This window comes from Pogona vitticeps, chromosome 2, assembly GCF_051106095.1.
Source record: "Pogona vitticeps strain Pit_001003342236 chromosome 2, PviZW2.1, whole genome shotgun sequence".
Taxonomy (NCBI): domain Eukaryota; kingdom Metazoa; phylum Chordata; class Lepidosauria; order Squamata; family Agamidae; genus Pogona; species Pogona vitticeps.
The window spans coordinates 40198636-40226536 of NC_135784.1; the positions used below are offsets into that span (position 1 = coordinate 40198636).

Sequence of the window (27901 nt, forward strand, 5' to 3'; positions counted from 1 at the left end):
CCGGGGAAGCACTTCCCGGGGAGCAGCCCAAAGGCTCGCCTTTTGGAACAGCTGATGGGCGGGCCTTTGGGCTGCTCGCAGGGAAACGCTTCTCCGGGAGCAGCCCAAAAGCCCACCCCTCAGCTGTTCCAAAAGGCGAGCATTTGGGCTGCTTGCATGGAAGCGCTTCTCCGGGAGCAGCCCAAAAGCCCGCCCCTCAGCTGTTCCAAAAGGCGAGCTTTTGGGCTGCTCGCATGGAAGCGCTTCTCCGGGAGCAGCCCAAAAGCCCGCCCGTCAGCTGTTCCAAAAGGCGAGTTTTTGGGCTGCTCGCAGGGAAACGCTTCTCCGGGAGCAGCCCAAAAGCCCGCCCGTCAGCTGTTCCAAAAGGCGAGTTTTTGGGCTGCTCGCAGGGAAACGCTTCTCCGGGAGCAGCCCAAAAGCCCACCCCTCAGCTGTTCCAAAAGGCGAGCCTTTGGGCTGCCCCCAGAGAAGCGCTTCGCTGCCAGCAGCCCAAAGGCTCGCCTTTTGGAACAGCTGACAGGCGGGCCTTTGGGGGGGAGCGGGGGCGCTCCTGATTGGCACCTGCCTCGGGAGGAGGGAGGGAAGGAGGGATGAAGGGCCTGGCCCCAATTCCCGGCCGCACTCCTAGGGCGGGCGCCGAGCCAGAGCGCTGCAAAGGAAGAGGCGCCCACCCGGACCGGGATCAGGGTGGCAGAGGCTTGGGGGGACGGCGCGCCAGAGACCTCCTCCTCGCTCTTTGGCTGGAGACAGCCGTGCTCCCTCCCCCTCGCTCTCGCCCAGCCATGGAGACGGGGCGTCCAGGGCTATCTGGCTGGCTAGCGGTGGGTGGCGCGCCCCTTCCTGGCTGCCTGCCTCCGAGCCCTTGCTGGCTGGAGACAGCCGCACTCCCTCCCCTCGCTCTCGCCCGGCCATGGAGACCAGGCTTCCGGGGCTGGCTGGCGGCGTTAGGCTGGCACGCCCCTTCCCTCCCCTCCTCCCCACCCCGGGTGGCTGCCTTCTTCCAGGCTGCTGCTCGCTGGCCTTGTCCGGGTGTCTCCCGGGCTAGCTAGTGAGCAGCGTTAGGCTGGCGCGCCCCTTCCCTCCCCTCCTCACCACCCCGGGCGGCTGCCTCCCTCCAAGCCCTCGCTCGCCGGCCTTAGCTGGGTGTCTCCTGGGCTAGCTGACTGGCTGGCGAGTGGTGGGTGGCCGGCGCGCCCCTTCCCACCCCCCTTCCCACCCGGGTGGCTGCCTTCCTCCGAGCCCTCGCTCACCAGAGAAAGACCCTCCGGCCCACCCGTCTGTGCCCCGGGACAGCCCCGGTAAGGAGGCCGGGCGTCATCCGGGGCTGGCTGGCAGTGGAACTTCAGTTCCGATCATAGCAATGCTTTTATAACAGCTGACTGGCGGTTTCAAAATGGCCACCCGCTGTTTCTGGGACGGATTCCTCCCTTACCGAACAGCAAAAATGGCCGCGCTATGGAGGATCTTCGCTGAACGGTGAGTTTGAAGCTCATAGGAACGCATTAATCACGTTTTAATGCGTTTCTATGGGCTTTTTTTGCCCCGTATAGCGACAAATCCGTATAGCGACGATTTTTCCGGAACAGATTATCGTCGCTATGCGGGGCACCACTGTATTTTTGTCAGTTAAAAGCAGAAAAGCTAGACCCCCGGTTATGCTTTATTTTCATAGAAACAACAAATTTATCATAAACTCTAAATTTCTGTTATCTTTTGTATGGTCTCAGTTTTTCTGGAAGATAAGATTGATTAAAGTACTCATGTATATATAAAAGTTGAAGAATCATCATTGTCTGTTACAGCTGGGAATGTAAAAGTATTTTGGCAATTTGTTCTCTTGTGGTCGACTAGGTCCATGGCTTTTTTAAAAAAAAAATCAGTGATAACAGTTGTTACAGGAGTCTCCACAAATCCCTACCTCCCCAATATACTACTCTTAACTGTAGCTCTTTAGTAGCCAGCATGGATGAAAAGCTCAAACAGGCCCTTCTAGAATATGCTCAGCTGTAAGTATTAGTGAAATATTTGCCAAGAATGATTAAGACATTATAATGGACAAGGAAAGGGCTTTAAAAGCAATAAGAACACAAAGCACCTTACAACTGAGAATTAAGAGGAACACCACACATAGGATTCCTTGAATATAAGTCTTGAATTGGCCAATTTCAGACCTGATTAGGTATGGAATTTCATCTAGCATTTTAACATTATTCTCGTCTGCCATGTTGGGAATGGTGAAATCATACCATCTGAATTCATATATGATTATATTCATGATAACGAGCAGAGAGTAGTTTATAAAGTCCTGTGGTGCTGGTGAGCTGTGAAAATAAAAAAGAAACAGAGGGGACGGGACAAAAACGTACATAAACTTGCCAAAGAATTTACAGTGGTGCCTCGCATAGTGACGTTAATCGGTGCAGCAAAAATCGCTGCAAAGTGATTTCGTCGCTATGCGATTTTAAAAAGCCCATAGGAATGCATTGAAACCCCTTCAATGTGTTCCTATGGGCTTAAAACTGACCTTTAAGCGAAGATCCTCCATACAGCGGCCATTTTCGCTGCCCGGTAAGCGAGGAATCTGTCCCTAAACACAGCGGGCGGCCATTTTTTTTTACCCGGCAGCCATTTTGGAACTGCCGATCAGTTGGGGAAAAATCATCGCTTTGCGATAATCAGTAAGCGAAACAGGGTACCGATCATTGCAAAGCTATTTTTCCCCATTTAAAACATTGCAATGCAATCACAAAAGCGATCGCAAAAAGTTTGTCAGTATGCGATTTCGTCGTTAAACAAGCGAGGCACCACTGTATTATATTTCCATTGAATATATTTTCCTTATGCTAGATCTAAGTATCTCCCCCCCCCCACACACCTTTTTGATGGTTGGATTCTTGGCATTTATTCTGAATACAAAAACCTAGACCCCTTTCTTTTTCGGAACAGAGTAGAATATGGAAAGGCTTGAGATTTTTGATATTTGTGGTTAGCATCATAATCTTGAAGGGCACTCCTGAGACCTATGCTATGATTTTTTTAGGGTATCCTTCTCCCAGACACCCAAGATAGCTCTGTTTTCATATATTTCTTTTCTTCAAGTGATCATAAGATTTTTTACTGTGCTTCACCTACTCACATATTTCAAATTCTATATCTTGAATGTGTCTAGAAAGTCATCACCTCTATTTTTCTTCCATTTTAAGTGTATGCATTTCACTATTCCGAACAACTGTCTTGCTTTTCTTTTTTAAAAAATTAGATAATTAGAAACGTTTAGTAGTATTTCCATGATTTAGCGAAGTCAGTAGGAAAAGAGTGACTAGTAAACTTAGTTTTCTTATCTTAAATATATGTGAAATTAGCTCCCTGGTTGGTAACCTCCATAAAAATCAGTTTCTCAACTGACCTTATTATTCCTAGCTTGACTCAACAGTCCTTAATCTTATCCACTGAAGTGATGAATTGATCTTTCTGGTGCCTCTCTCCCTCTCCTGGAATACAGATAGATTCATAACATGCAGGGCAGCCTAAGGTGATAGCTCAGCATGCACAACAATTGTTAGGAATGGGCAACATAAATTGAAGAAGATAATTATATAAGCCATCTAAAATACATTTAAAAATACAGTTAATAAACGATTCAGTAGGGCTTAGAAATGCTGTTTCTGAAGATTTTAGTGGCATGGTCAAATATATTGTCAGAATTTTGGATTTGTGACAGGCTTCCATGATACTGTACAAAAATTCTCCATAACAGATTTTAGACACACATAGACAGATTTTGTAGAAACATGCATTATTATGTTTGTTTGTTTTTAAAGCTTCTCTGCCCCCTGATAGATAGAGATAGAGAGAGATGATAGCACAAGATAGTTCTATTTCCTTTTGTAATAACAAATACATTTTTCTTTAATTTCTCAGTGAACATTATGATCTTTTTGTGCCACAAGAAGGCTTAAAATCCAACTTAGCAAATGTTCAGCATGAGTCCAGTTTGAAAGCCCTCTGAATTTGTTCATCACATCAAAATGTGGAGTTATGTAGTTGTCACCACTGTATTTACAACTCATTAATTTCTCACCTGTGTTTTACAAGGGACTTATATTAGCAATAATCACTCAGCTGCATTTCCACATACCTTTTCATGAGGACATTCATTATCACTTAGTGGTGATAAGAAGAGCAAATACTTATGTTCTAATAATGAAGAGTCGATGGCATTTTTTCTCTTGAGTGTGGGTCTGTGACTGACTGAAATATAGTATGAAAACCTGGACATCTGTGTTTCATATAGCTCAACTGGAAGAAGAAATTCAAAAATGTCTGAGCACATCATTTTTTTTACAAGTGAGATGCATTTATTACAACCATAGTTGTAGTAAATTAAGAGATCTAGGAGCTCTTTGGTCATTTTGTTTGATTACATTTTACTTAAGGTTTATAGCTCACATCATTCAGAGTACTGTACTCAGTGTGATGTGTTTATCTTGTTAAAGGTTCAGATTAAGAAAGAGATGGGATTCCTAAAAGGCTAAGGCTAAGGTCTGCTAAGAAAAATTGAAAAATTGAGGTTACTGGTCTTCCACAAGCCTTCTGGATTTTAGGCAGAACATTGTGATTGTCATTCATGTTGCTGGAAATTTTGGGAGAAAATACCTTTCTGCAAGTATTTGTGAGACCTGTTAGGCAAAGTGCTCTACCAGGCCTCTTTTGGAAATAGGTGGTGGTGGTAAGCATTAGCTGTAAGGAACTGCTAGTTCTGCATTGTGCTTTTTATTGCTTGTATACCAGCAGTACTGAAGTCATACTTCTTGCCAAAATCATGTTACCAATAAGAAGCTGGGAAAAAGGATGGGTTAGCTCAATCTGCCTACGTTCTAGGAAAGTTCTAGATTCAGTGGCAGAACATATTCAACTATGCCTTTCTGTTCAGAGGAAACTTTTTTTTTCTTTTGGAGACTTTTATGATCAGGAAATGGGGAGAATGTTGTCACTGGTTCCTCCTTTTTATGCAGCCACCACTCCAGAGTGTTTAAGGACTCCCAGCAAAGTTGAATAAATATCATCCATCCATCCATCCATCCATCCATCCATCCATCCATCCATCCATTTATTTTATTTTATTTTATTTTATTTTATTTTATTTTATTTTTATTTTATTTAACTTATATGCCGCCCACACTACCCAAAGGTCTCTGGGAGGCTTACAACAATTAAAATACAATAAAAAAGATAAAACAATTAAAATACAATTAAAATATATACTCTAAAAATATGAAACTAGTGTTCTTGGAGAGTAATACATCTGTTCACACTGAGCTGAAAATAAATCCTATCAAACCCAATAGGATGTTTCCTGTAGTAGATGTGAATAGGCATGGGACTTTTGGCTTTTTTTTCACTACAACTACCACATTTCACTAGGAATTCTGTCAGCCAAAAAATCCAAGTCCTTGGAGGAGTTCCAGTACCTGAGGCCCAGCATGTTCTCTGCAGCCATTGCAAAGGGAAAGTTTGGGTAGGACTTGCTAAGATCCATTGGAGCTGCGAGAGACTGTCAGGTTGATAGTTTTTTGAGAGCCAGTGTGTTGAGAGCCTGTTGAGCAGAGTGACTACTAATCCCACAACCCCATGCAATTCCCATGGAGCTCATTTATTCTGACCCCTAGGTTTTTGTCCCATTGCAAAGTCTCCCTCTGCAATGGCTGTTGAGAAGAACATGCTGGACCTCGTGTGTGTGTATTGGAACTCTTCTGAGGACTTGGGGGTTTTGGCTACAGATATCAGAATTCTGGCTGGGAAAAATCCTGGTGAATTGTGACAGCTGTAGTAAGGATAATCCGAAAGTCCCATGTCAAATCAGGAACATGATTATACTGTCCAGTACAGGCAGGAACATTTAGTTATGTGTTTCTTCACTTGCAGTAATTTTCATATGAAAGAATAGTATTTCTATTTGTTGATCTCAGTTTCATCCATAAAGTTTTAATCACTGTCTCCAAACATTATTTTTTAATTACAGTATATAATATACTTAGGGTTTGAGCCCCCCCCCCAGTACATCCCTGCTTAATTTGAAAAAAAGATCTTAAAGATCTGGTCAGTTGTGCTCTGTATCAAATTAATTAGTTGAAACAGCATATTTCTTTAAAAGTGACATTTCTGGGGAAAAGATAGCTGTGTTAGTCTGTTGCACCTTTCATGAACATTAACACACTTCTTCAGTTGCACAGAAGTTTAATGCCCTATAAAACTTGTTCAGTGCTTCAAGATTCAGTTTTTTGGGGGGGGTGGGGGGAGAGGGAGGTTGTTCTATTAGGCCAGTGTTCTGTTGAGCTTTCGTTGAGCAGAAAATTTCACCAGTTTCATAAAGTGGGATTGTGCAACCTGCAGGTTGCCATTGTGTAGGTGTTGAATTCTGTGAAGAAATTTGTCCTTGACATGTACAGTGGTTTTGCAAGACTTCCTGGGAAGGGAAGTGTGAGAGAGGACCTAACCTATGGAGGAGAGGGAAGGTTGGGAAGGGTTCATGTCCAGTGCCAAAGGTGCAGCGTCTGTCTCAAGGGCTCTTGTCTCCCTGATACTTAGGAAGTAGAGTAAAAAAATCTGGAGACATGAGGCAAATCAGAAATCCCATTTTCAAGTCCATGCACCTGCCATTATTTGAATTTAGCATGTCTGTGATAGCAGATGTTCCTTTCTGCATCTCCTTTAGTCCTATAAAGATAGTAAAAAATACACACCGATCTAGGAAACTAATAACCATAGAAGAAATTATATTTTATAACAAAAATTAGACCAGTTTGAGAAACAACATAGTAAAATGGTTGTTGTGGGTGTTTCGGGCTCTTTGGCTGTGTTCTGAAGGTTGTTCTTCCTAACGTTTCGCCAGTCTCTGTGGCTGGCATCTTCAGAGGACAGCACTCTGCAGGTCGCACAGTCCCACTTTATGAAACTGGTGAAATTTTCTGCTCAACATAGTAAAATGTCCAAAGATCACCCTGTACATATATTTATCTGATGACGGGGCATTCTTCAGTCCTCAAGCATAGATATGTTCCTCACACTTTTTAGGCAGCTATCAGGGAGGGAGGAAAATTACTTTTTATGACTACAGTTCTCAGAATCCTCCAGCCAGCTAGCCATTCTGACAGGATATTCTGGGAGTTGTAGTCCCCACAAAATAATTTTTCCAAGCTCTGGAAAAGATGCTTTCAACTGTATTTCCATTAATATTGTTGTGACAATAAAGGAGCACAGAACTTTAATTAAATGCTTAAATGTTTGGAGAGCTTGTTTACCCTCCCCCCCCCCAAAAAGAACAGAAACCATTTCTTCTCACAGAATCAAAAATCTGACAGTGTCAGTCAGTTGTTGGTTTTTAACTATTTCCATAACAACAGGTGATGATATTTTAAAAACTGTTTTGTACTGAACTAGATATTGTCACTTCTAGGGCAATAGAGCCTTACAGTGCCAGGATAGTCTTCCCAATAGTTTCATTTGCAGTTATTTTCTTGTTTGTTGTTATTACATACTGTCAAGTCATTCTGACTGTTGGAGTTTTTGTGATATGGAAGCTGTTCAAGAAGTGGTTTGCCATTGCTCCCCCTATGAGTTTCCATATCTGAGTCAGGATTTGAATTGAGGTCTCTAAATCTGACACACCATCTGCTATGCTACACTGACTTGTTTCAAAGTTTGTTTTACTATCTGGCAGATGTTTTCAAACAGTCATATAACAATAATCCTCATAGGAGACAAGGAATTGCTCCTAGAACCCACTTTTAAATGCAGGGATAGTGAGCAGACTTTTTCTGAGTGCCACATTGCTTTCAGGAAATCTGTTAACCTACTGCAGTTGGATACATCACTTAGCAGTGTTGGAACTATTGGCCATCTTCTGAGGTTCACTTGAGATCCTTTTCATTGTAAGATGAAGCGGCTGTGGGCTGTGGGAGTCTTTAGTTTCTGAAAATGGCTGCTGGAAGGGAGGTATCCCAAGGTAGCTCAGAATCTTTAAGGGGAGGGGATGAATCAGAAATGTTTCCAAAAAACTATTGTGGCTGATTATGTCACCAACCGTATGCAGCGTGAAGTAGTACAACAGGATTTCAGCCAGGGTTTTTTTTGGTCTCTCCAACTCATCTTACATTCTATACAACAGTACTTGATTTAAAAAATCAAGAGTCCTTTAATTATTTTAATGATACATGAAATTGATTGTGTTAAAACAAATTATCAGCACTGTAAGAGATAGAATAGTCTTCTGTAAGGACAAAAAACAAAATGTGTTAGTGCAATAGTGTGGGGTTTGAAGATGAAGAGATATGGAACTGAATGTTTTAAACAGTCTCTATGTGATGGTTATTATGGTGTTGTTGCTTAGTCGTTAAGTCATGTCCGACTCTTCGTGACCCCATGGACTAGAGCACGCCAGGCCCTCCTGTCTTCCACTGCCTCCCAGAGTTTGGTCAAATTCATGTTGGTAGCTTCGATGATGCTGTCCAACCATCTTGTCCTCTCTCATACCCTTCTCCTCTTGCCTTCATTCTTTCCCAACATCAGGGTTTTTTCCAGTGAGTTTTCTCATGAAATCGCCAAAGCACTGAAGCCTCAGCTTCAGGATCTGTCCTTCCAGTGAGCACTCAGGGTTGCATAGTCAATGAAGCAGATTTTTTCTGGAACTCTCTGGCTTTCTCCATAATCCAGCTCACGTTAGCAATTTGGTCTCTAGTTCCTCTGATCCAGTTTGTACTTCTGGGAGTTCTCGGTCCACATACTGCCGAAGCCTGCCCTTGGAAGATTTTGAGCATGACCTTGCTAGTGTGTGAAATGAGTGCAATTGTACAGTAGTTGGAGAATTCTTTGGGATTGGGATGTAGACTGATCTTTTCCAATCCTCTGGCCACTGCTGAGTTTTCCAAACTTGCTGGCATATTGAGTGTAGCACCTTAACAGCATCATCGTTTAGGATTTTAAATAGTTCAACTGGTATGCCACCACCTCCACTGGCCTTGTTAGCTGTGCTTTTTAACCTTAAATCTTTCTCATTGATACTGTACAGTAACATCACTTTTTTTGCTGAGGCCTTCGGGATGACCATAGGAGCTTTTCTGAAAAGATTTGAATAATATCAACCTGAAGTATAAATTTGTGCATAGTTTACATACATTTAATCAAGGCTTGGTTAAAGTTATTATTGTGATCACTAACAGTGGAAGCTGTGGAGCAGTTTAGTCCAGTGTTGGTATCTCTAACTAGCTCTCCAGGATTTAAAGCAGGATCCTCTCCTAGCCATGCCCAGCCAGGTGCTAACCAGGCCCAAGACTACTCAGTTTTCAAAGTCAGACAAAAAAGGGCATTCTCAGAGTGGTATATTGGTATTACAAAAGGTGTGTGTATAACTTTTTACCTTATAATAAATTCACTAGTTTTTCCTGCGTTCTTTTTTTAACCAACCAATTTGTTCACATAAAAACAAATATTTCTCTTTTTTAAAAAAATATGTTTTGTTTCATTGCCTGCAGTACTCCGGCAGTCTTTAGCATTCATTTACCTCATTTGTTTTTGTATAATTAATTGTTGATGGGCATTGAATTAGCATGGAATTCTGCCAACTGTCTCTTAAAAGACTGTTTGGGGTGTTTGTTATTAAAAGCCCATCAGCTGCCAGTAGAAAAGTTGGTAGTGAATATCTTTGCAGCCTTGCCAGGAAGACTGTATTTTTATCTAGTTTAGATAATGTTGTGGATACAAAGGGCTGATATGCATCCTTTCATCTCTCTCTGGAAAAATATGCCAGATTTAGAGGCGACCTTGTTTTGCTTCCAAAAGTCACAATACACCTGAATACACTGGGTGTTTAAGTACACTCATACACATTAGTGACATTCTAGAAGTACAAGTATTCATATGCCTTAGGTTTTTATACACAGCTTAAAATCTGTTGGAATTAAGCACAGTAGAGAAATATTTGTACTTGTTGCAAAGCCTATGCATTAATAAAATATCCCTGTGAATAGAACTTTATCTGTCAAAACACATTTTTATAAGTTACCGGAAAACTACCTTAAATTTTTATACAGTTCTCATTTTGTATACTGTACTTGATAAAAAAGCAATGCCTCTAGACGTCCCTTTCTTATGGGGACCGTGTTCCTTTAATGTACCTGCAGTATTGCAAAATTGCAGCTGTCAGTCAGGGAATGCACAGTTAAAGGGTTAAATTCTCCTGGGCATCTTTTGAAGTTTTAAACTTTTCTTCTTGCAAGGAACAAGGAGTGTCGTCCTCGTTTCCCCCCTCCCTCGCGGCTTCTTTCTTTAACCCCAAGTAACCCGGGGGGGGGAGAAGAAAGGAGTGGAATTTGGCAGTCTCGGTCTTCATTCATAGTTTTGACAGATGTAAAGCCGAGCTTTGGAAGACCGGGCAACTCTCAAAAGCGACCCGGCCCTCGAGGCACCCCATTGGCGGAGTGCTGCGAAGCGATTTAAATATTAAATGAGCCCTTTTAAGGCAAGATCGGTGGATGACATTTGTCGAAAAGGAAGGTGTCCGCGCGGGCGATGGGGGCGGGAGATGAGTTGCCTGGATGGGGTTAGTTTCCTGCTTATTTCCTCTTCAGCCTCCGTTCTCGTGGTTGACGTGAAAACTTTTAAGGTGGGAAGGGAGGTGTCTGGCGTTAAGGTCGCCCGGAAACGGGGCAAGCCAAGAGTGCCGGCAAAGGTGCGGGATTAGCCGGAGCGAAATGTGTGTCAGAGGAGATTTGGATTACGTATTGGTAAAGCGAAACAATTGGGCGGTGGGGGGGAGAGAGGGAGCAGCACTTGCGCGGGCTTCCTGGCCGCGGGGGCGAAGAGCTCGGGTTCACTTTAAGAGCCTCCCTCTCCGAGAGGGAAGAGGCGGGGGGGGGGCTGGCAGCGCGGAGTGCCCGGACCTTTGCCAGACTCCTAAAATAGCCCAACTTCCTTGCGCCAAAGTTTCTGGACTTCGGGACAGTGGGAAGCCCTGGCGCGCGAGAGGGGGCGCGAGGAAGAGGGAGGCCGGTCTCTTGGATGGCATTCCCGGCGCCGACTCTCTCGCAGTTTGGGAACGGGCCGGAGCGGAGCAACGTCGTGCCGCCGACCGGGCGTCGGAACCCCAGATGACCACGGTCGCGTTGGGGTCGCTTCCCTCGTTTCTCCCGCGGCGGGCGGGAGGGAAAGGCTAGGCTCCTGGACCGAGCGAAGCGGCGAAGGGATTTAAGCCGCCGTGGCTGGTGAATGGGAAACAAAAGGCGATGCGAGGCCTGCTGCCGCCGCGGTGCCTCCGGCTCGCTCGGTGCCCGTAGCGGCCGCCCCAGTTCCGGCTTCCGAGCGGGGGATTCTCGCTGAGGTTCCTTAAGTGGCGGCGCCACCTTAAAAGAGCCTGATGACTTTTCTCGTTACATTGTAGCAGCGGAAAGAATGTCGGCGCGGGCCGTGGCTGACGTCAGAGGGGAGCAACGCAGAGCGGCGGCGGCGGCGGCCAGCAGGCAGCAGCAGCAGCAACAGCAGCGGCGGCCCCGGCACGGCGGTGGCGGCGGCGGCGGCGAGAGCGGCCTCGGCCCTGGCCCCGCCACCAGCACCACCACGACGATCTTCGCCAGCACGACCCTTGCCACCAGCGCGGCAATGGCGACCGTCGGGGAGCGCAGGTCCTTGCCTAGCCCGGAGGCGATGCTGGGGCAACCCTGGAGCCATTGGGTCGATGCTGCTAAACTTCACGGGAACGACGGTGAGCGAGAGAGTCCCTCCTTCGTGGGAGGTTGTTGGCGGGGGGAGGGGAAGGGAGGTGAGGAGGCCGTGCCCAGCGCCGAAGGGTTAAAACAGAGAGTCGCCTGCGGGGGAGGGAGGCGCTCCAGGGTTCTTGCCTCCCTGGAATCCAGGAGGTAGAGGAAGAAGAAGGGGGAAATTTTTTGTCTCAGACTCAAACGATTGGGGAAATGGGGCAAGTAAGAAAGCCCAGATGCAGGCTGCTCCAGTTCCATGTCTCTGCCAGCGTTAGAGTCTAGTTTATCTGTGACAAGGTATTCTTCAGTCCTCAACCATGGGTAAGTTCCTGTTTCTGTTTAGGGTACATCGCCGGTAAGTCTTGTGCCTCTTTCAGTTGTGTGCCCAAGAGAGTGGCTTCATGCTGCTGCCTGTGTTATTTCTAGAATTCCATTTTCTAATTTTTGTTACAGGTGTGTTTCTTGAGCTCCCTTACAGGTAAAACAAAAATGCTGTCAACCACATCTCAGTATGCTGAGAATTTTAAAAAGGTCATTTTGTTCTGTGTTGCAGTGGTGACACTGAGATATCATGGTGACTATAGTTCAACACAGCGTGAACAAACCTAGTTTCATAGGCTTCTGGACATTTCTTCTCTGTCTTCCTCCTGCTTAAGCTTCAGATTAATTGCAATTTCTCATATCACCTTCAGTGGCAAACCCTAGTTAACTTTAACTGTTACTAATTTGAAGCATAAGTTCCTTAAAAGGTATAAATCATGGTTTATAATAAATGTTAAACACTGCTCCTGCTTCCAACAGCAAGAGAAGCTGATAACTAAAAACAGAAGTTTCCAGACTCCTCTTTATTTGTTTGCAGAGGAGGAGGAGGAGGAGGGAGGTGTGTGAGAGCCAGGTTGGAAATTAGGATCATTTATTGTGCTAAACTGTGCTTTAGCATAATAACTGAATGTTGCCATTAGGTGCGTCTTGGTGTGCTTCTGCAGCTTCTTGTTATTTAAGAGGATATATAGGGAAACTTAATGACATGGCCTGCTTGGGAATGAACACTGCAACTTAGTGTGTACTGGTATTGCATCGTATACAAATTATGAAGTATGTCTTTATATGATTTGAGATCAGTGTTATTTAATTTATAAATAAAGGCATCGGAACAAGGTGCAAGGCATGAGTACAATTAATCATGCCTAAAATAAAGGCCATATGAGGTCCCGTAAGAATATTTATGCAAGAAGCAGTAGTAGCTATTTCCCAGGCTGACCATTGTGTGCCTAGTCTTCCTCTGGTTGCAAAATCAGGACAGAACATAAGTATAACAGTCCCATCTTTTTGTCTTTTTACTGTAGTTAAATTATTGTAAGCTGCCCAGAGACCCTTGGGTAGTGTGGATGGCATAGTAAGTAAGTTAAGTAAGTAAGTAAGTACGAATGTATGTACATACATACATGCATACATGCATACATGCATACATGCATACATGCATACATGCATACATACATACAGTGGTGCCTTGCATAGCGACGATAATCGGTGCAGCAAAAATTGCTGCAAAGCGATTTCATCGCTATGCGATATTAAAAAGCCCATAGGAATACATTGAAACCCCTTCAATGCGTTCCTATGGGCTTCAGACTCACCTTTAAGCAAAAATCCTCCATATGGCAGCCATTTTCGCTGCCCGGTAAGCGAGGAATCCGTCCCAGAAAACAGCGGGCAGCCATTTTTTTTAACCCGGTGGCCATTTTGGAACCACCAATCAGCTGTTAAAAAATCATCACTTTGCGATGATCAGTAAGCGAAACAGGGTACCAATCATCGCAAAGCAATTTTTCCCCATAGGGAGCATCGCAAAAGCGATCGCAAAAAGTTAATCGCTATGCGATTTCGTCGTAAAACGGGGCACTCGTTAAGCGAGGGACATACATACATACATACATACATACATACATACATACATACATACATACATACATACATACATACATACATACATACATACATATTTATTTATTTTATTTATATCCTGCCTATCTGGTCAGGCGAGGACCACTCTAGGCGGCTAACAATCACAAATAATACAATAAAAATATAAATAGACAATTCTAGGTAATAAAAACATTACATTATGATGTACAAAGTCCAAAACATAAAACATGCCCTGTAAGTTCTGAAAGCTCCAGTAGCATTTTGGCTTAAGAAAGAACATACAAGACCAGTTGCTACCATTCCACAAGTAGCTCATAAAGCTAAGTTTTTGTATCATGTTTACACAGGAACAGCCTTGGAGGAAAGTTTCAAGGAATTTGGGAAGAACCGAGAAGCAATGCGACTCTGCAGAGAAGGTGAGTCTGACATAAAGAGGTGTCCTATTTCATAGGCTGTTCAATGAAATTTATGATTGGATGGGCAAAAATCTGTGTGAATCTGAGTTTACCACTGAACTTCTAAAGATATTTGTAAGATTGACTCAGCAGCTCATTTCTGTCTGGAACCATTGTCATGTATTTGCTTTTTTAAAAAATCAACATGCGATTCACTCCAAGGAACTAAATATGTTGCTTAGTTCTGTAATAGAAATTCGGCACTGATTAGATGAAATGCAGGAAGTTGCTATTGTGTCACGTCTGTGTCAAACCTGCAACTCTGGAATTTTGCATCAGTTGGAGTCTAGCCAACTTTCTAGTTAGGCTTGGCTTTGCCTGGTTCTAGAAGAGTCCAACCATTTAATGGATACATAACGATTCTAGAGAGAGTCCTAAGAGGTTTCAGCTGCAGACTTTTTGGAAGACAGTTATTTGATAAGAATGAAGAAAAATTCTTGTCATAATATAAGACAAATCTGGGTGGATAGATCAAAGGCCTATCCAGTCTAGTATCCTGTTCTCCACAGGTTTAGCCAGATCTTGGTAGGAAGTCCACAGGCAGGATATGAGGACAGTAGCCCTTCTTCACTCTTCCTAAAAGTGATTGATGTTCAGAGGCATTCTGAGGTAATATATTGTCATCCTAACTAATAGTCTTATTTCTTGGCAGTGTGTCCCTTTTCTCCTTTAAAGCCATTCTGCTTGGTAGCCATCAGTACATCTTGTGGTAGGAAGTTCTACAGCTTAACTAAGGATGTGATAAGAAATAATCCTGGCCTGAGCCTTGTAGTGATCAGTTTTGTTGTTCTAGTATTACAAGGAAGAGGAATGTGCAGTGGCAGTTTTGGAGAATTACACCTAATATAGACCTGTGAACAACACTGTTTCCATTTTATTAGTTCATCTACCTACAACATAGCAGTAATAATGTAAATGTTATGCTTGTGAATATAACGCAGGTGACATTTGGAAGTGGAGTGCTGCAAGTTGTGAAGACAGTGTAGGCATTAGAGATGGGGATGAATATAAAACGGATCAATTTTTCTGACGAGTATAGCCTATTTGTCATATATTCATTGATCCGTATTTGTAAAATTTTAAATCAGGACAAATATGGCTCCTCAAATATTTCCTCACTTTTATTTGTCGATCCATTCATATTCGTCTATATTTGTTACCCCTTGGGGGGGGGTCTCTCTGAGCTTGCTGGCGCCAATTTGAAGCTCTGGCTGATCATAGGTGAAAGATGTATCTACTTTTACAGATGCTCCATATAAGCTTTTCCCATCCGGCCATTCCCCACTTCTGTTCATGCTCTCCGGAGTGAGAACAGTTGCTGCTTACAGTTTTGCTTTTTCGCTTTTTTTCTTTTTCATCATCATCATCATTCATCAATCATCATCAGTTTTACTGGGAATTTGGGGAGGGATTTCAGGTAGCTTAGGCTACTTCTTCGGAAGGGCTTAATTTTATTTTAGATTCAAATCAATCAAACCTCCCCCCCCCACCGCGGAGTCTTGTGTGTGTGTATATTTATTGTCCGGTGGGGGGGGGGAAGGGAGGGAACTGACGTCATGTGACTATGGAATCTCTTTTCCTTTATATTCAGTTTTCAATAGTTCATTTTAGAGAGGCTTCTGTCTCTCAGGGAATTTGGTGGGTGGCTAGATCCATCATTCCTTTTTCGTCCAAAACTTATTTGGGTCTCTCTCTCTCTCTCTCTCTCTCTCTCTCTCTCTCTCTCTCTCTCTCTCTCTCTCTCTCTCTCTCTCTCTCTCTCTCTCTCTCTCTCTCTCTCTGTGTGTGTGTGTGTGTGTGTGTGTGTGTATCTGACTGAGACTTAGCTGGCAGGGCTTTTCTTTTTGGACTTTTTTGGCTTCTCTGCCACAGTGGGTCAGGGGGAAAATTTTTCCTAATTAAATTATACTGAGGGGGGTCTTTGTTTATGCAGGCAGGTCACATTTTAGTAAAAGAATTACACCACCATCATTCTAAAAATAAAATTTATACACACGCTCCGACCCTCTGTTAGTTTCCTTCCTCAGTCTCCATTGCTTTATTTGTTTAGTTGGTTTGTTAGGCAGGCAGTAGAAAATGAAGGGATTTCTTCAGGGGCAATCCAAGGTGAAGAAGGCTGTGAAGCTATGCAGGCTAAGTAGCAGTAGCAGTACCGTCATCACGACCACTACGTGCACAACCACGTCTATGGTAACCAGTGCTACTGTCCCTTTTCTGGTGGCCTTGCAGGCAGGCAGGGAACCAAAGCTTCCAGAGGTGCCAGAAGAACTGCTGCTCCTCTTCCTAGAGGAATCTGAGGAGTTACTGGTTTCCGAAGATCCCCAATCCTATTTGGAACCAGTAACAGCAGGGCAGGCTTCACAGTCCTCCACCCACCCCTGTCCCTAGAATCATCTGTTCCCTCCTGCCAGAACAGCAGCACCCTGGGACAGAGAGTTCTTCCCAGGCCAGCAGTCAGGGGCAGGCAGTGGGTCCTCGTTTGGACAAACATGGCAAACGGTTCATGTGGGAACATTTCACAGCACTCAGTGATGACCCACGGCTGGCACACTGCACTACCTGCCTTGGGGTGGTCTGAAAGGGGTCAGACCCCAGGCATCTGTCCTCCACCGCCCTTCACCAACATCTGGAAAGACACCACCCAAGGCTTCTGTCCAGGGAAGGCACTTCGTCCACGCCGTCTGGGAGAAGTAAAAGAGCAGCTCCAGGGGAGACAGGAGGAGGTGCCTTCATTCAAAAGGGCAGCCACAGGGTTTCCGGGGCTGGGAGCATGTGGTAGGCCACGCTCCATGAAGTGGCACCCGTTGGGTCTGCCATCACCCTCAGCCGGCAGTCGAAGGGCAAGGCCCAGCAAGCAGCCACTCATCTCATCGCCAAGATGATCGCCCTGCTCGGACCTCCACTTTCTATTGTGGAATACCAAGCCTTCCGCCAGTTGCAGTATTTCTTTGCCTCCTGGTACGACCTCCCCTCACGGAAAACTCTCAGTTCTAGAGTGCTACCCTTGCTTTATGACTCTGTGAGGGAGGTGGTCCGTGACCATTTTTCATGGCTACAGGGGCGCAAAGTACACTTCACAGTGGGCCTGTGGAGGGGAGGTCAGCATTGTTACCTCTCACTAACAGCCCACTGGGGGCAGCCAGAGGACTTGAGTAGTGGCAGGGTATTGGTGACAGGGCTGCAGGGGGAGGCCTTTGCCCTGCCCCCAGGCGACAGGTCCGTTCTGCTGCAGGTGCAGCACATGGAAACTCGCAACGGGGAGGAACATCACCAATGAGTTCCTGCCCGTGCTGCAGGAGTGGGCATCGAAGGGGGAGGTGACCCGTGGCCACACCGTCACAGATGCTGGGTGGAACATGTTGGCAGCATTGAACATGGCGGTGGAACAGTGTTGGGAGGCTTGAACCTGGCCGGGGTGCTTCAACCGCTCACCTCCCGCTCGCTCCTCGCTGCCCTTCATGGACTGATGCTGCCCCTGGTGCCCAACGCCGACTCCAGCTCTGGAACCGGCACCAGCGGCTCCTCGCTAGGGCAGCCGCGTTGGTCCTCAGCGCTTCTTGCCACCCTCCGCCATTTGAATTGTCCGCCATCAGCCCGCAGAGGGCAGCGAGGAGCACCGAGGACTGATGTGGCTACCCTGGCGAGCAGCCGCTGGTGGCAGTTCCGGAGCTGGGGCTGGCGTCAGGCACCAGTGGCAGCACCTGCAGAAGGCGGCAAGGAGCGAGCAGGAGGCGAGCGGCTGAAGCATCCTGGCAAGGCTCAAGCCTCCCGGCCGCGGCAGTCGCAACAGCAGTGGAAGCTCTGGAGGCTGAGGAGGCTTCGGACCGGTAAGGTGCTGCTGTTTTTAAAAGTTTTGGGTGGGTGGCTTTTGTTTTGTTGGTGGAGGGAGGATTGAGTGCCAGTTTTGTTTTTTGTTTTTGTTTTTGTTTTTTAGTCCCAGTGTGGGACTTGCTCCAATGTTTATTTTTGGTTTTTTTGTTTGTTTGTTTTTGCAGTCCCAGCGTGGGATTTCCTCTGTTTATTTTTATTTTGGTTTTTTTAAAAAATGCTGGAACAGATTAATCCCATTCGCATGCATTTCAGTGGGAAATGGTGCTTTGAGTTACGAACATTTTGATTTACGAACATCTTCTGGGACGGATTAAGTTTGTACATCAAGGCACCACTGTACCTGGGGGGATCTTCTTTTTGACTATATATCTCAGGGGTCTGTGATCCAATGTTCACCAATCTTTCAGGAGTTGTAGAAATGCATCTGAGGAAGCTTACCTGCAAATATGGTTTCTCTGGGTCATCGGGGGGGGGCAGTATTATAGCAGTTTAAAGTGCAGACAAATCGATAGATTGATTCGTCGAAGAATATTTGTATATTCGCATTCATTGATCCATTTAACGGATCAAAACAAATTGCCATTTTTAAAATTCATCCCCATCTCTAGTAGGCACCATTGAATACTGAATCACACAACTCAGCACCCAACAAATAATGTTAATGTCAACTTCATAACTTGCAGAAGTTTGCTTCCAGTTGTAGGATTTTGGACAATAACTGGGGACTTAGCAGCATTTTGAGAAAAACAGAACTCAGTTTCACAAATGATGTACTGTGAGTGCACTTAGGGATAATTTTATTTGGCTACTTGGGTGGTGATTTGTAGGCTTTTTCTGCAGTTAATGTTTTGGCGAGCAAGTACTGGATCAAAACTTATCTTTCTGGGCTTTATAAGCCATGATGTGTCTCATGTCAGTAAAGTTGATCTTAACAGCTGTGTCCAGATGATCATATCTCAATTGAATAAACTGTAATACAGTATAAACAAAGCCTTTTGGGTTTACCTATAGCCCATCTGGTGTTTATTTTGTGCATGTGAATAAACTATCCCCTGAGTCTTCCCCTAGCTGTAGTTTCTTCTTTGTGAAATAAGAAATTAACAATTTGAGAACGAGCCACAATATTAAACTAGCTCCAAACCTCAGATTGTTCCAAAGTTGTTAACTGTATTTTCTTAGTTCATACAAAACTGGATAATACATCATCGTAACTATGTAATGTAAATGTCATCCAGTGAAACTTCGTCTGAAGTGAGTTTTGCTCCAGAAGTGCTCACACTGAAACAAATGTTTGTGATAAAAATTCCACAATATTTGTTCTTTCTTTCTTGGCTATTTCTTCTTTGATTGTTTTATTATATTATTATATTAATATAAGACCTGCTGGTTTGTTTGCTCACTTGTATAAAGGAAAGTGGAAGGACTACATTTATGTCCCAAAATTATATGAAATAGAAGTGTGATTATGTGTGTACACATGGTGTATTTTGATTGACATTTTAGCATTCACATGAAATAGAAAATCTGTTATAGCATGTCTTTGCTTCTGATTTCTACAGTACTTAGTATTAAACATAAGAAGGGCCCTGCTGGATCAGGCCAAGGGTCCATCTAGTCCAGCTTCCTGTATCTCACAGTGGTCCCACCAGATGCCTCTTGGAGCACATGAGACAACTAGGCACCTGTCTCCTGATACCCCTCCCTCGCATCTGGCGCTTTGAGGTACCTTCCTTTTAAGCCTGGAGATTATACATCCCCATCATGGCTTGTAACCCGCGATGGCCTTTTCCTCCAGGAATCTGTCCAATCCCCTTTTAAAGGCATCTAGGACAGATGCCATCACCACATCCCGTGGCAAGGAGTTCCGCAGACTAACAACACGCTGGGTAAAGAAATATTTTCTTTTGTCTTTTCTCACTCTCCCAACACTCAATTTGAGTGGATGTCCCCTGATTCTGGTATTGCATGAGAGGGAAAAAAGCTTCCTTCTGTCCACTTTATCCATCTCCTGCATAATTTTATGTGTCTCAGTCATGTCCCCCCTCATGCGTCTTTTCTCTAGACTAAAGAGCTCCAAACGCTGTAGCTTTTCCTCATAAGGGATGCAGCCCAGCCCAGTCATCTCTCTGTACCTTTTCCAGTTCTACCATGTATTTTTGAGGTGCGGTGACAAGAACTGTATGCAATACTCCAGGTGCAGCCTTACTAGGATTCCTGGATGAAGCACCAAATTGGTGCTTAAGAGAGACAAGACAGAGGTACTTTGGTCATTTCCAAGCTAGAAAAATGGGGATTCATCCTGTGCTCATTCTGTTACCCTGAAGATTCAGATTAGCTGCTTGGGCAAACTTCTGAATCAAGGCTTGAGCCTGTATTTCAAAAATTTGGCAATGGATGGAAGTGCTTTTGGAGAACTAAGGCTGGTGGATCAGTTGTGCCTGCTCCTTCAGATTTGTGATCTGTAGTCGTATATGCCACATTTAAATACCACATGGATTACTATAAAATGTTATACATGGTGCTGCCTTTGAAAAGTGTTCAGAAATGCTATGGGCTTAAAATGCTGCCACTAAATTGTTGACAGGAGCCAGTTACAGGAAGAACAGAAGTTTCTTGTCAAAACAGCCTTAGTCTGTACCGAAGAGAAATCAAAGTGATGGCTATGTCCTGTGAAGACCTGCATGGTTTGTTGTTGTTAATGTTTTTTCAAGTTGTCTCTTAATTTATGGCAACCATATGAATAAGTTATCTCCAAAATGTCCCGTTCTCAACAGCCCAGCTCAGTTCTTGGAAACTCAAGGCCGTGGCTTCCTTGATGGAGTCAATCTATCTCATATTTGGTCTTGAGTTCATGCCATTTGAAGGACGTCCGCTTGTATGAGCACCATGTGTTTTGAGATCTTGGGGAGAGACCCTTCTCAGTCTTTCCATCTTCACAGGCAGGTCGATAAAAATCAATGACTTTTTCCCCAAGTTCAATTTAATTCACAAAATCTAATTTTTTTCAAATTTAAATAGTGATTTAATGCATTTAAATAGACCTTGCTCACAGGTAAATCTGGTAAGGAGACAAAATAGGGTGTTTTTAGTTATTGTTCTCGGGCTGTAGTGGTTATGGTGAAGAATAGGTTGTACTCTTCTCTTTTGTTTTTCTGCCAGCAGGCAAAGATCTTTCTCTTCAGCCAGGGCTATGGCAACTGACTGAAGGAGAGATTTTTTAATTCAGGTGTTGGTTAGTTTCCATAATGTGTTTAATTGATGTCTAATATTTTGTTTTATTTGTGTGTGTGTGTGTGTTTGTGTGTGTATGTATAGTATACTATATATGGCCAAACCCCCATCTCTAAGCGATTTCATCGCTCAATGGAGCAATCGCTAAGCGAGGCACCACTGTATATGGCATTTGTGTTATAATAGCATTGTATGCGGACAGAATGATGATGTGATTGGCAGTTGAAAGACTGAGTGCTGATTGGTTGGAGTGCCTGGAGTGTTGTGTGAGTAGGGTCAGTTAAGAGGTGACAGGTTTTGTTTGAATCAGAGATCAGAAGAGTTAGAGCGGAGAGGTGAAGAGAGTTTGATGTCCATTTCAGAGTTAGTTCTAGGCTCTTCTAGAGTTTAAAAGAATTTTGTAGAGCTTAGTGTGTGTGTGTGTGTGTGTGTGTGTGTGTCAGAAAGATAGACAGTCTGTAAAGAATATATTTTGCTTTTTAAATACAGAAAAAATATTTCCGTTTTACTATTGTTTAACCTTCTCATTCATATATTACAGCCTACTTTTCCCTTTATCCCTATTACCTGCAGTGCCTCAATAAAAGTTATGTGTTCTTTTGTTTGAACCAAGCTCTCTTCATTATTTAATTTATGTATAACTAAGAATAAGTAACTCAGACTATGAACAGACAAAAATACACCCATGCCATGCGAAGCTGTTCTTTCCAAAAAGGAATACAAAGTTTAATTGTTACTAAGAAAACCTTTCAGTGTATACCTGAATAATCTAAGATACCAAAGGAGGTTCTGGCTGGGTCTGAAGGACTTGGATGTGTGTTTGATGGGTGGTTGTTCTTTCAGGTTAACTCCTTCTGTAGTGGCATTAAGGATGGTGGCTAAGATTTTAGGTGTGAAAAGGTGTCTGATGGTGCCTGTGACCACCTGAAAAGTATGTGACCCTGCTGATGTGAAAATTAGCAGAAAAGTCAGGGCTTCGTCAGGTCAGAATATGTATTTATGGAGCAATATTCATGTTGAATTTTTAAACAAATTTACAAGGTTGAATTTAGAGCCAAAAACCTGGAAAAGAAATAATAATTTGTTGTTAAGTGAGATCATATTTTATGCATCTCATTTTCAAAAGAAGTCAGGCTGGGTTGATCTCTGGAGACGTTCTGGATGGCCTTGGACCTTAAAAGCCAGTTTAAAAATTGGTCTTGGAATAATTTTAAATCTGATTTTAAATAATGGTCTTTAAATGTTGACTTTTACAATTTGTATTTTAATATTTTAAAATCTAACTTTGAAGAGTCCTTTTGATATGTTTTATGTTGCTTTAGGAGCCCAGAGAAGCAGTAATCGCTTTTAATAAATAAAGTAAGTATTTAGCCACTAAAATGGAGTAGAATCAAATATTTGTGGACTATAAAACTTGAATAGTTCATAAAAGAAGCAAAAGTCAAAACATTTGGCTGTTTTGAGGGAAGGGCCTTATTTCCTGGTCCATAAGGAGAAGACAGGATATTTAATATCAAAGATTTAATAAACAGACTTCTGTGGCATAAAATAGGTTTGCTTTAAATGCAGTTCTTTATATTTTTGGTTTGTTCCCATAATTTCCTTTGAAAAATAATATTCCCATTGAAATGAATGCATATTCTGCAGCAGCTCTGCTTGATGGATTTTTTTTTTTTACAATTAGCATGCCACTTGGGCTTTCATATGTAACAGTAGGGTTTTCCCTGTTGTATTCTTTTGACTTATTACTGTCTTTAACAGTGGTTTAATAAAAAAAACACACACACAAACCCATCCTTATGGTTGCAACAATACCTTTTAAAAACTGTACCAGGTATTAGAGATACTGACTCGTCTTGTAGATCTGTTTATTTCATACTACTTTCAAATCTTTATTCCCTATTGAAGAATGTAACTCTTCTTATTTTATTGAACAGGTAGGCATCTCTTCTTAACTTAGGGCTCGAATTTAATAAGATAAAAGCAATGCTATTAGTAGAGCTAACATCCAATCCTGTTTTAAATATAAGTGAAACCTTAATGTTTATCAGCAGCCTATTCTGAAGGTAAAAGATACATTATTATAATTGGAAGATGTTTTCATGTATCCAAACTGTTATCTTATACTTGCAGCCTTTCTGGTACTCCTCTTCACTCCTCTTCAGTGCTAAAGATACAAAATACGTTATGGATGTAACCACTTAGTTAACATAGTAAATTTTAGGTATTACAGTTGAAAATTTGTTGTTTCCAAAAATATTAGCATTTTAAAATAATTTGCCTATAGTAGAGCTAAAAATAAGCCACATTTTGTTTCTGTTGGCTAAAAAGTCTGTGCAAGGCTACAGCTTGCATAATCCTTCCCCAGTGCCAAACTCTGCCCCTTAGCTGTACTGTATTTTATCTAGGGCAGATTCAGAAGAAAAGACCCTCAAACAGGTTTCTTTAAAAAAACAACAACACTGATTTAAATCTTCTTTTCTTAATTGTGTTGCTCATGCTTGCCTTTTACAAAAGAGGTTATGCCTATAAATATGTGTGTGTTGATGTATGGTTTGTTTGGGTGGGCATAGGATCAAATTTGCCTTTTGAACTAACATTAAACCAAGGCTGCAAACAGAGATCAAATGTCAACCACTGGAATACTGTTCTGTACCATTTCCATGTACATTTTGACAGGTTAAAATAGAAGCAAAACTACTGTTTTGAGCCTTAAGGGGAAGACTGACTCTCTTGTTACTTGTGTGTGTGTTTAGTCGTTTAGTCGTGTCCGACTCTTCGTGACCCCATGGACCAGAGCACGCCAGGCCCTCCTGTCTTCTACTGCCTCCCGGAGTTGTGTCAGGTTCATGTTGGTTGCTTCGCAGACACTGTCCAACCATCTCATCCTCGGTCGTCCCCTTCTCCTCTTGCCGTCACACCTTCCTAACATCAGGGTCTTTTCCAGGGAGTCTTTTCTTCTCATTAGATGGCCAAAGTACTGGAGCCTCAGCTTCAGGATCTGTCCTTCCAGTGAGCACTCAGGGTTGATTTCCTTTAGAACTGATAGGTTTGTTCTCCTTGCAGTCCAGGGGATTCTCAAGAGCCTCCTCCAGCACCACAATTCAAAGGCATCAATTCTTCGGCGGTCTGCTTTCTTTATGGTCCAGCTCTCACTTCCATACATCACGACAGGAAAAACCATAGCTTTGACTATTCGGACTTTTGTTGGCAAGGTGATGTCTCTGCTTTTCAAGATGCTGTCAAGATTTGTCATCGCTTTCCTCCCAAGAAGAAGGCGTCTTTTAATTTCGGGGCTGCTGTCTCCATCTGCAGTGATCACGGAGCCCAGGAAAATAAAATTTGACACTGCCTCCATATCTTCCCCTTCTATTTCCCAGGAGGTGATGGGACCAGTGGCCATGATCTTAGTTTTTTTGATGTTGAGTTTCAGACCGTTTTTTGCACTCTCCTCTTTCACTCTCATTACAAGGTTCTTCAATTCCTCCTCACTTTCTGCCATCAGAGTGGTATCATCTGCATATCGGAGGTTGTTGATATTTCTTCCGGCAATCTTAATTCCGGCTTGGGCTTCTTCCAGTCCAGCCTTCCGCATGATGTATTCTGCATATAAGTTAAATAAGCTGGGGGACAGTATACAGCCTTGCCGTACTCCTTTCCCAATTTTGAACCACTCAGTTGTTCCATGACCAGTTCTGACTGTTGCTTCCTGTCCCACATATAGGTTTCTCAGGAGACAGATAAGGTGGTCAGGCACTCCCATTTCTTTAAGAACTTGCCATAGTTTGCTGTGGTCCACACAGTCAAAGGCTTTCGCATAGTCAATGAAGCAGAAGTAGATATTTTTCTGGAACTCTCTGGCTTTCTCCATAATCCAGCGCAGGTTAGCAATTTGGTCTCGAGTTCCTCTGCCTCTTCGGAATCCCGCTTGTACTTCTGGGAGTTCTCGATCCACATACTGCTGAAGCCTACCTTGGAGGATTTTGAGCATAACCTTGCTAGCGTGTGAAATGAGTGCAATTGTGCGGTAGTTGGAGCATTCTTTGGCACTGCCTTTCTTTGGGATTGGGATGTAGACTGATCTTTTCCAATCCTCTGGCCACTGTTGAGTTTTCCAAACTTGCTGGCATATTGAATGTAGCACCTTAACAGCATCATCTTTCAAGATTTTAAATAGTTCAATTGGAATGCCATCACCTCCACTGGCCTTGTTGTTAGCCAGGCTTTCTAAGGCCCACTTGACTTCGCTCTCCAGGATGTCTGGCTCAAGGTCAGCAACTACATTGTCTGGGTTGTCCGGGATATCCAAATCTTTCTGATATAATTCCTCTGTGTATTCTTGCCACCTCTTCTTGACGTCTTCTGCTTCTGTTAGGTCCCTCCCATTTTTGTCTTTTATCATGTTCATCTTTGCGCAAAATGTTCCTCTAATATGTCCAATTTTCCTGAACAGATCTCTGGTCTTTCCTTTTCTGTTATCTTCCTCTATTTCTTTGCATTGTTCATTTAAGAAGGCCCTCTTGTCTCTCCTTGCTATTCTTTGGAAGTCTGCATTCAATTTTCTGTAACTTTCCCTATCTCCCTTGCATTTTGCTTCCCTTCTCCTCTCTGCTATTTCTAAGGCCTCGTTGGACAGCCACTTTGCTTTCTTGCATTTCCTTTTCTTTGGAATGGTTTTCGTTGCTGCCTCCTGGACAATGTTACGAGCCTCTATCCAAAGTTCTTCAGGCACTCTGTCCACCAAATCTAGTTCCTTAAATCTGTTCTTTACTTCCACTGTGTATTCAAAAGGGATTTGGTTTAGATTATACCTGAGTGGCCCAGTGGTTTTTCCTAATCTCTTCAGTCTAAGCTTGAATTTTGCTATGAGAAGCTGATGATCAGAGCCGCAGTCAGCTCCAGGTCTTGTTTTTGCTGACTGTATAGAGCTTCTCCATCTTTGGCTGCAGAGAATATAATCAATCTGATTTCGATATTGCCCATCTGGTGATTTCCATGTATAGAGTCGCCTCTTGTGTTGTTGGAAAAGAGTGTTTGTGATGACCAGCTTATTCTCTTGACAAAACTCTATTAGCCTTTGTCCTGCTTCGTTCTGAACTCCAAGGCCAAACTTCCCGGTTGTTCCTTTTATCTCTTGGCTCCCTACTTTAGCATTCCAGTCCCCTAGAATGAGAAGAACATCTTTCTTTGGTGTCAGTTCTAGAAGGTGTTGTAAATCTTCATAGAATTGTTCAATTTCAGTCTCCTCAGCAATGCTGGTTGGTGCATAAACTTGGATTATTGTGATGTTGAATGGTCTGCCTTGGATTCGTATTGACATCATTCTATCATTTTTGAGATTGTATCCCATTACAGCTTTTCCCACTCTTTTGTTGACTATGAGGGCTACTCCATTCCTTCTACGGGATTCTTGCCCACAGTAGTAGATATGATAATCATCTGAGCTGAATTCGCCCATTCCTGTCCATTTTAGTTCACTGATGCCCAGGATGTCAATGTTTATTCTTGCCATCTCCTGTTTGACCACCTCCAGCTTCCCAACGTTCATAGATCTTACATTCCAGGTTCCTATGCAGTATTTTTCTTTACAGCATTGGACTTTCCTTTCACTTCCAGGCACGTCCACAGCTGAGCGTCCTTTCGGCTTTGGCCCAACCACTTCATTAGCTCTGGAGCTACTTGTACTTGTCCTCCGCTCTTCCCCAGTAGCATGTTGGACGCCTTCCGACCTGAGGGGCCCATCTTCCAGCGTCATATCTTTTAGCCTTTTGTTTCTGATCATGGGGCGTTCTTGGCAAAGATACTGGAGTGGCTTGCCATTTCCTACTCCAGGTGGATTGCGTTTAGTCGGAACTCTCCACTATGTCCTGTCCGTCTTGGGTGTCCCTGCACGGCATAGCCCATAGCTTCTCTGAGTTACTCAAGCCCCTTCGCCACGACAAGGCAGCAATCCATGAAGGAGCTCTTGTTACTTACAGCTAATGTTTTATGGTTTTGGGGCGTTTTATGGCTGTCATAGCTATTCCATATGTGTGCATCTTGTACTATTAAGAAGTACATATAGTAAAATGTCCAGAATCTAATGTAAACATCTATAAGGACCGAATAATATACTCCAGTAGCTAATATGTATTTTGTACATACACGTTGTATTTTAGGGTGAATTTCCTTGTACAGAATATGACTGCAACTGGACTTGAAATTGACATGTTGGCTGAGTTTTGCTTCGGGTTTATACTTTTTTTTTATTAAAACTTCAAAGAGCAGCCGGGGCTTGCTTTAATACATGAAAGCATAATATTACTACTGTGCCTGTACTATAATAGAAGCTTTACAAAACTTAACAATTAAGCCATAATTCTGTTTACACAAAACAGTTATTAAGAAGTACATAGAATTCTGTTATTATCTTTTAACTGTGACAGAATGGACTTTAAGGTTGATACTAGATACCTATTTAAAACTTCTTCTGAAATTGGGTATAACAGCCCAAATCCAACATGATGTTTGTAAAAATGTTGGGATTCCCAGCTCTCTATGGTATCAAACTTTTCTGGTTTCTAAAGCATGCCATGGAAGTTCTCCAGTCCTCAAGAGCAAATTTGACGTGGCATTTGAGTGTGTGAGAGAATTTCCCCCTCCACTGGATTCCTTGTATAATTAAAGGTTTAATATTAGGCAAAGTGCAATATGCCATTCAAAAATAAT

General features: G+C 43.2%; 1 protein-coding gene across 8 annotated transcripts in view; it reads left to right on the forward strand.

The window, feature by feature from the left end:
- ATXN7 (ataxin 7) overlaps positions 1–27901 on the forward strand; it is a 174239-nt gene that overhangs the window by 32840 nt on the left and 113498 nt on the right. For 5 of the 8 annotated variants that reach the window (XM_072989355.2, XM_072989352.2, XM_072989356.2 and 2 more), the window contains 2 exons: positions 11435–11755; positions 14024–14092. In XM_072989355.2, coding sequence (XP_072845456.2) covers positions 11446–11755; positions 14024–14092 — 379 coding nt within the window. In that variant the 5' untranslated portion in view covers positions 11435–11445. Of the gene's footprint in view, positions 1–1538; positions 10751–10859; positions 11154–11434; positions 11756–14023; positions 14093–27901 lie in introns of those variants that run through there. The other 3 variants (XM_078388841.1, XM_072989354.2, XM_072989357.2) reach the window with 3 other exon arrangements.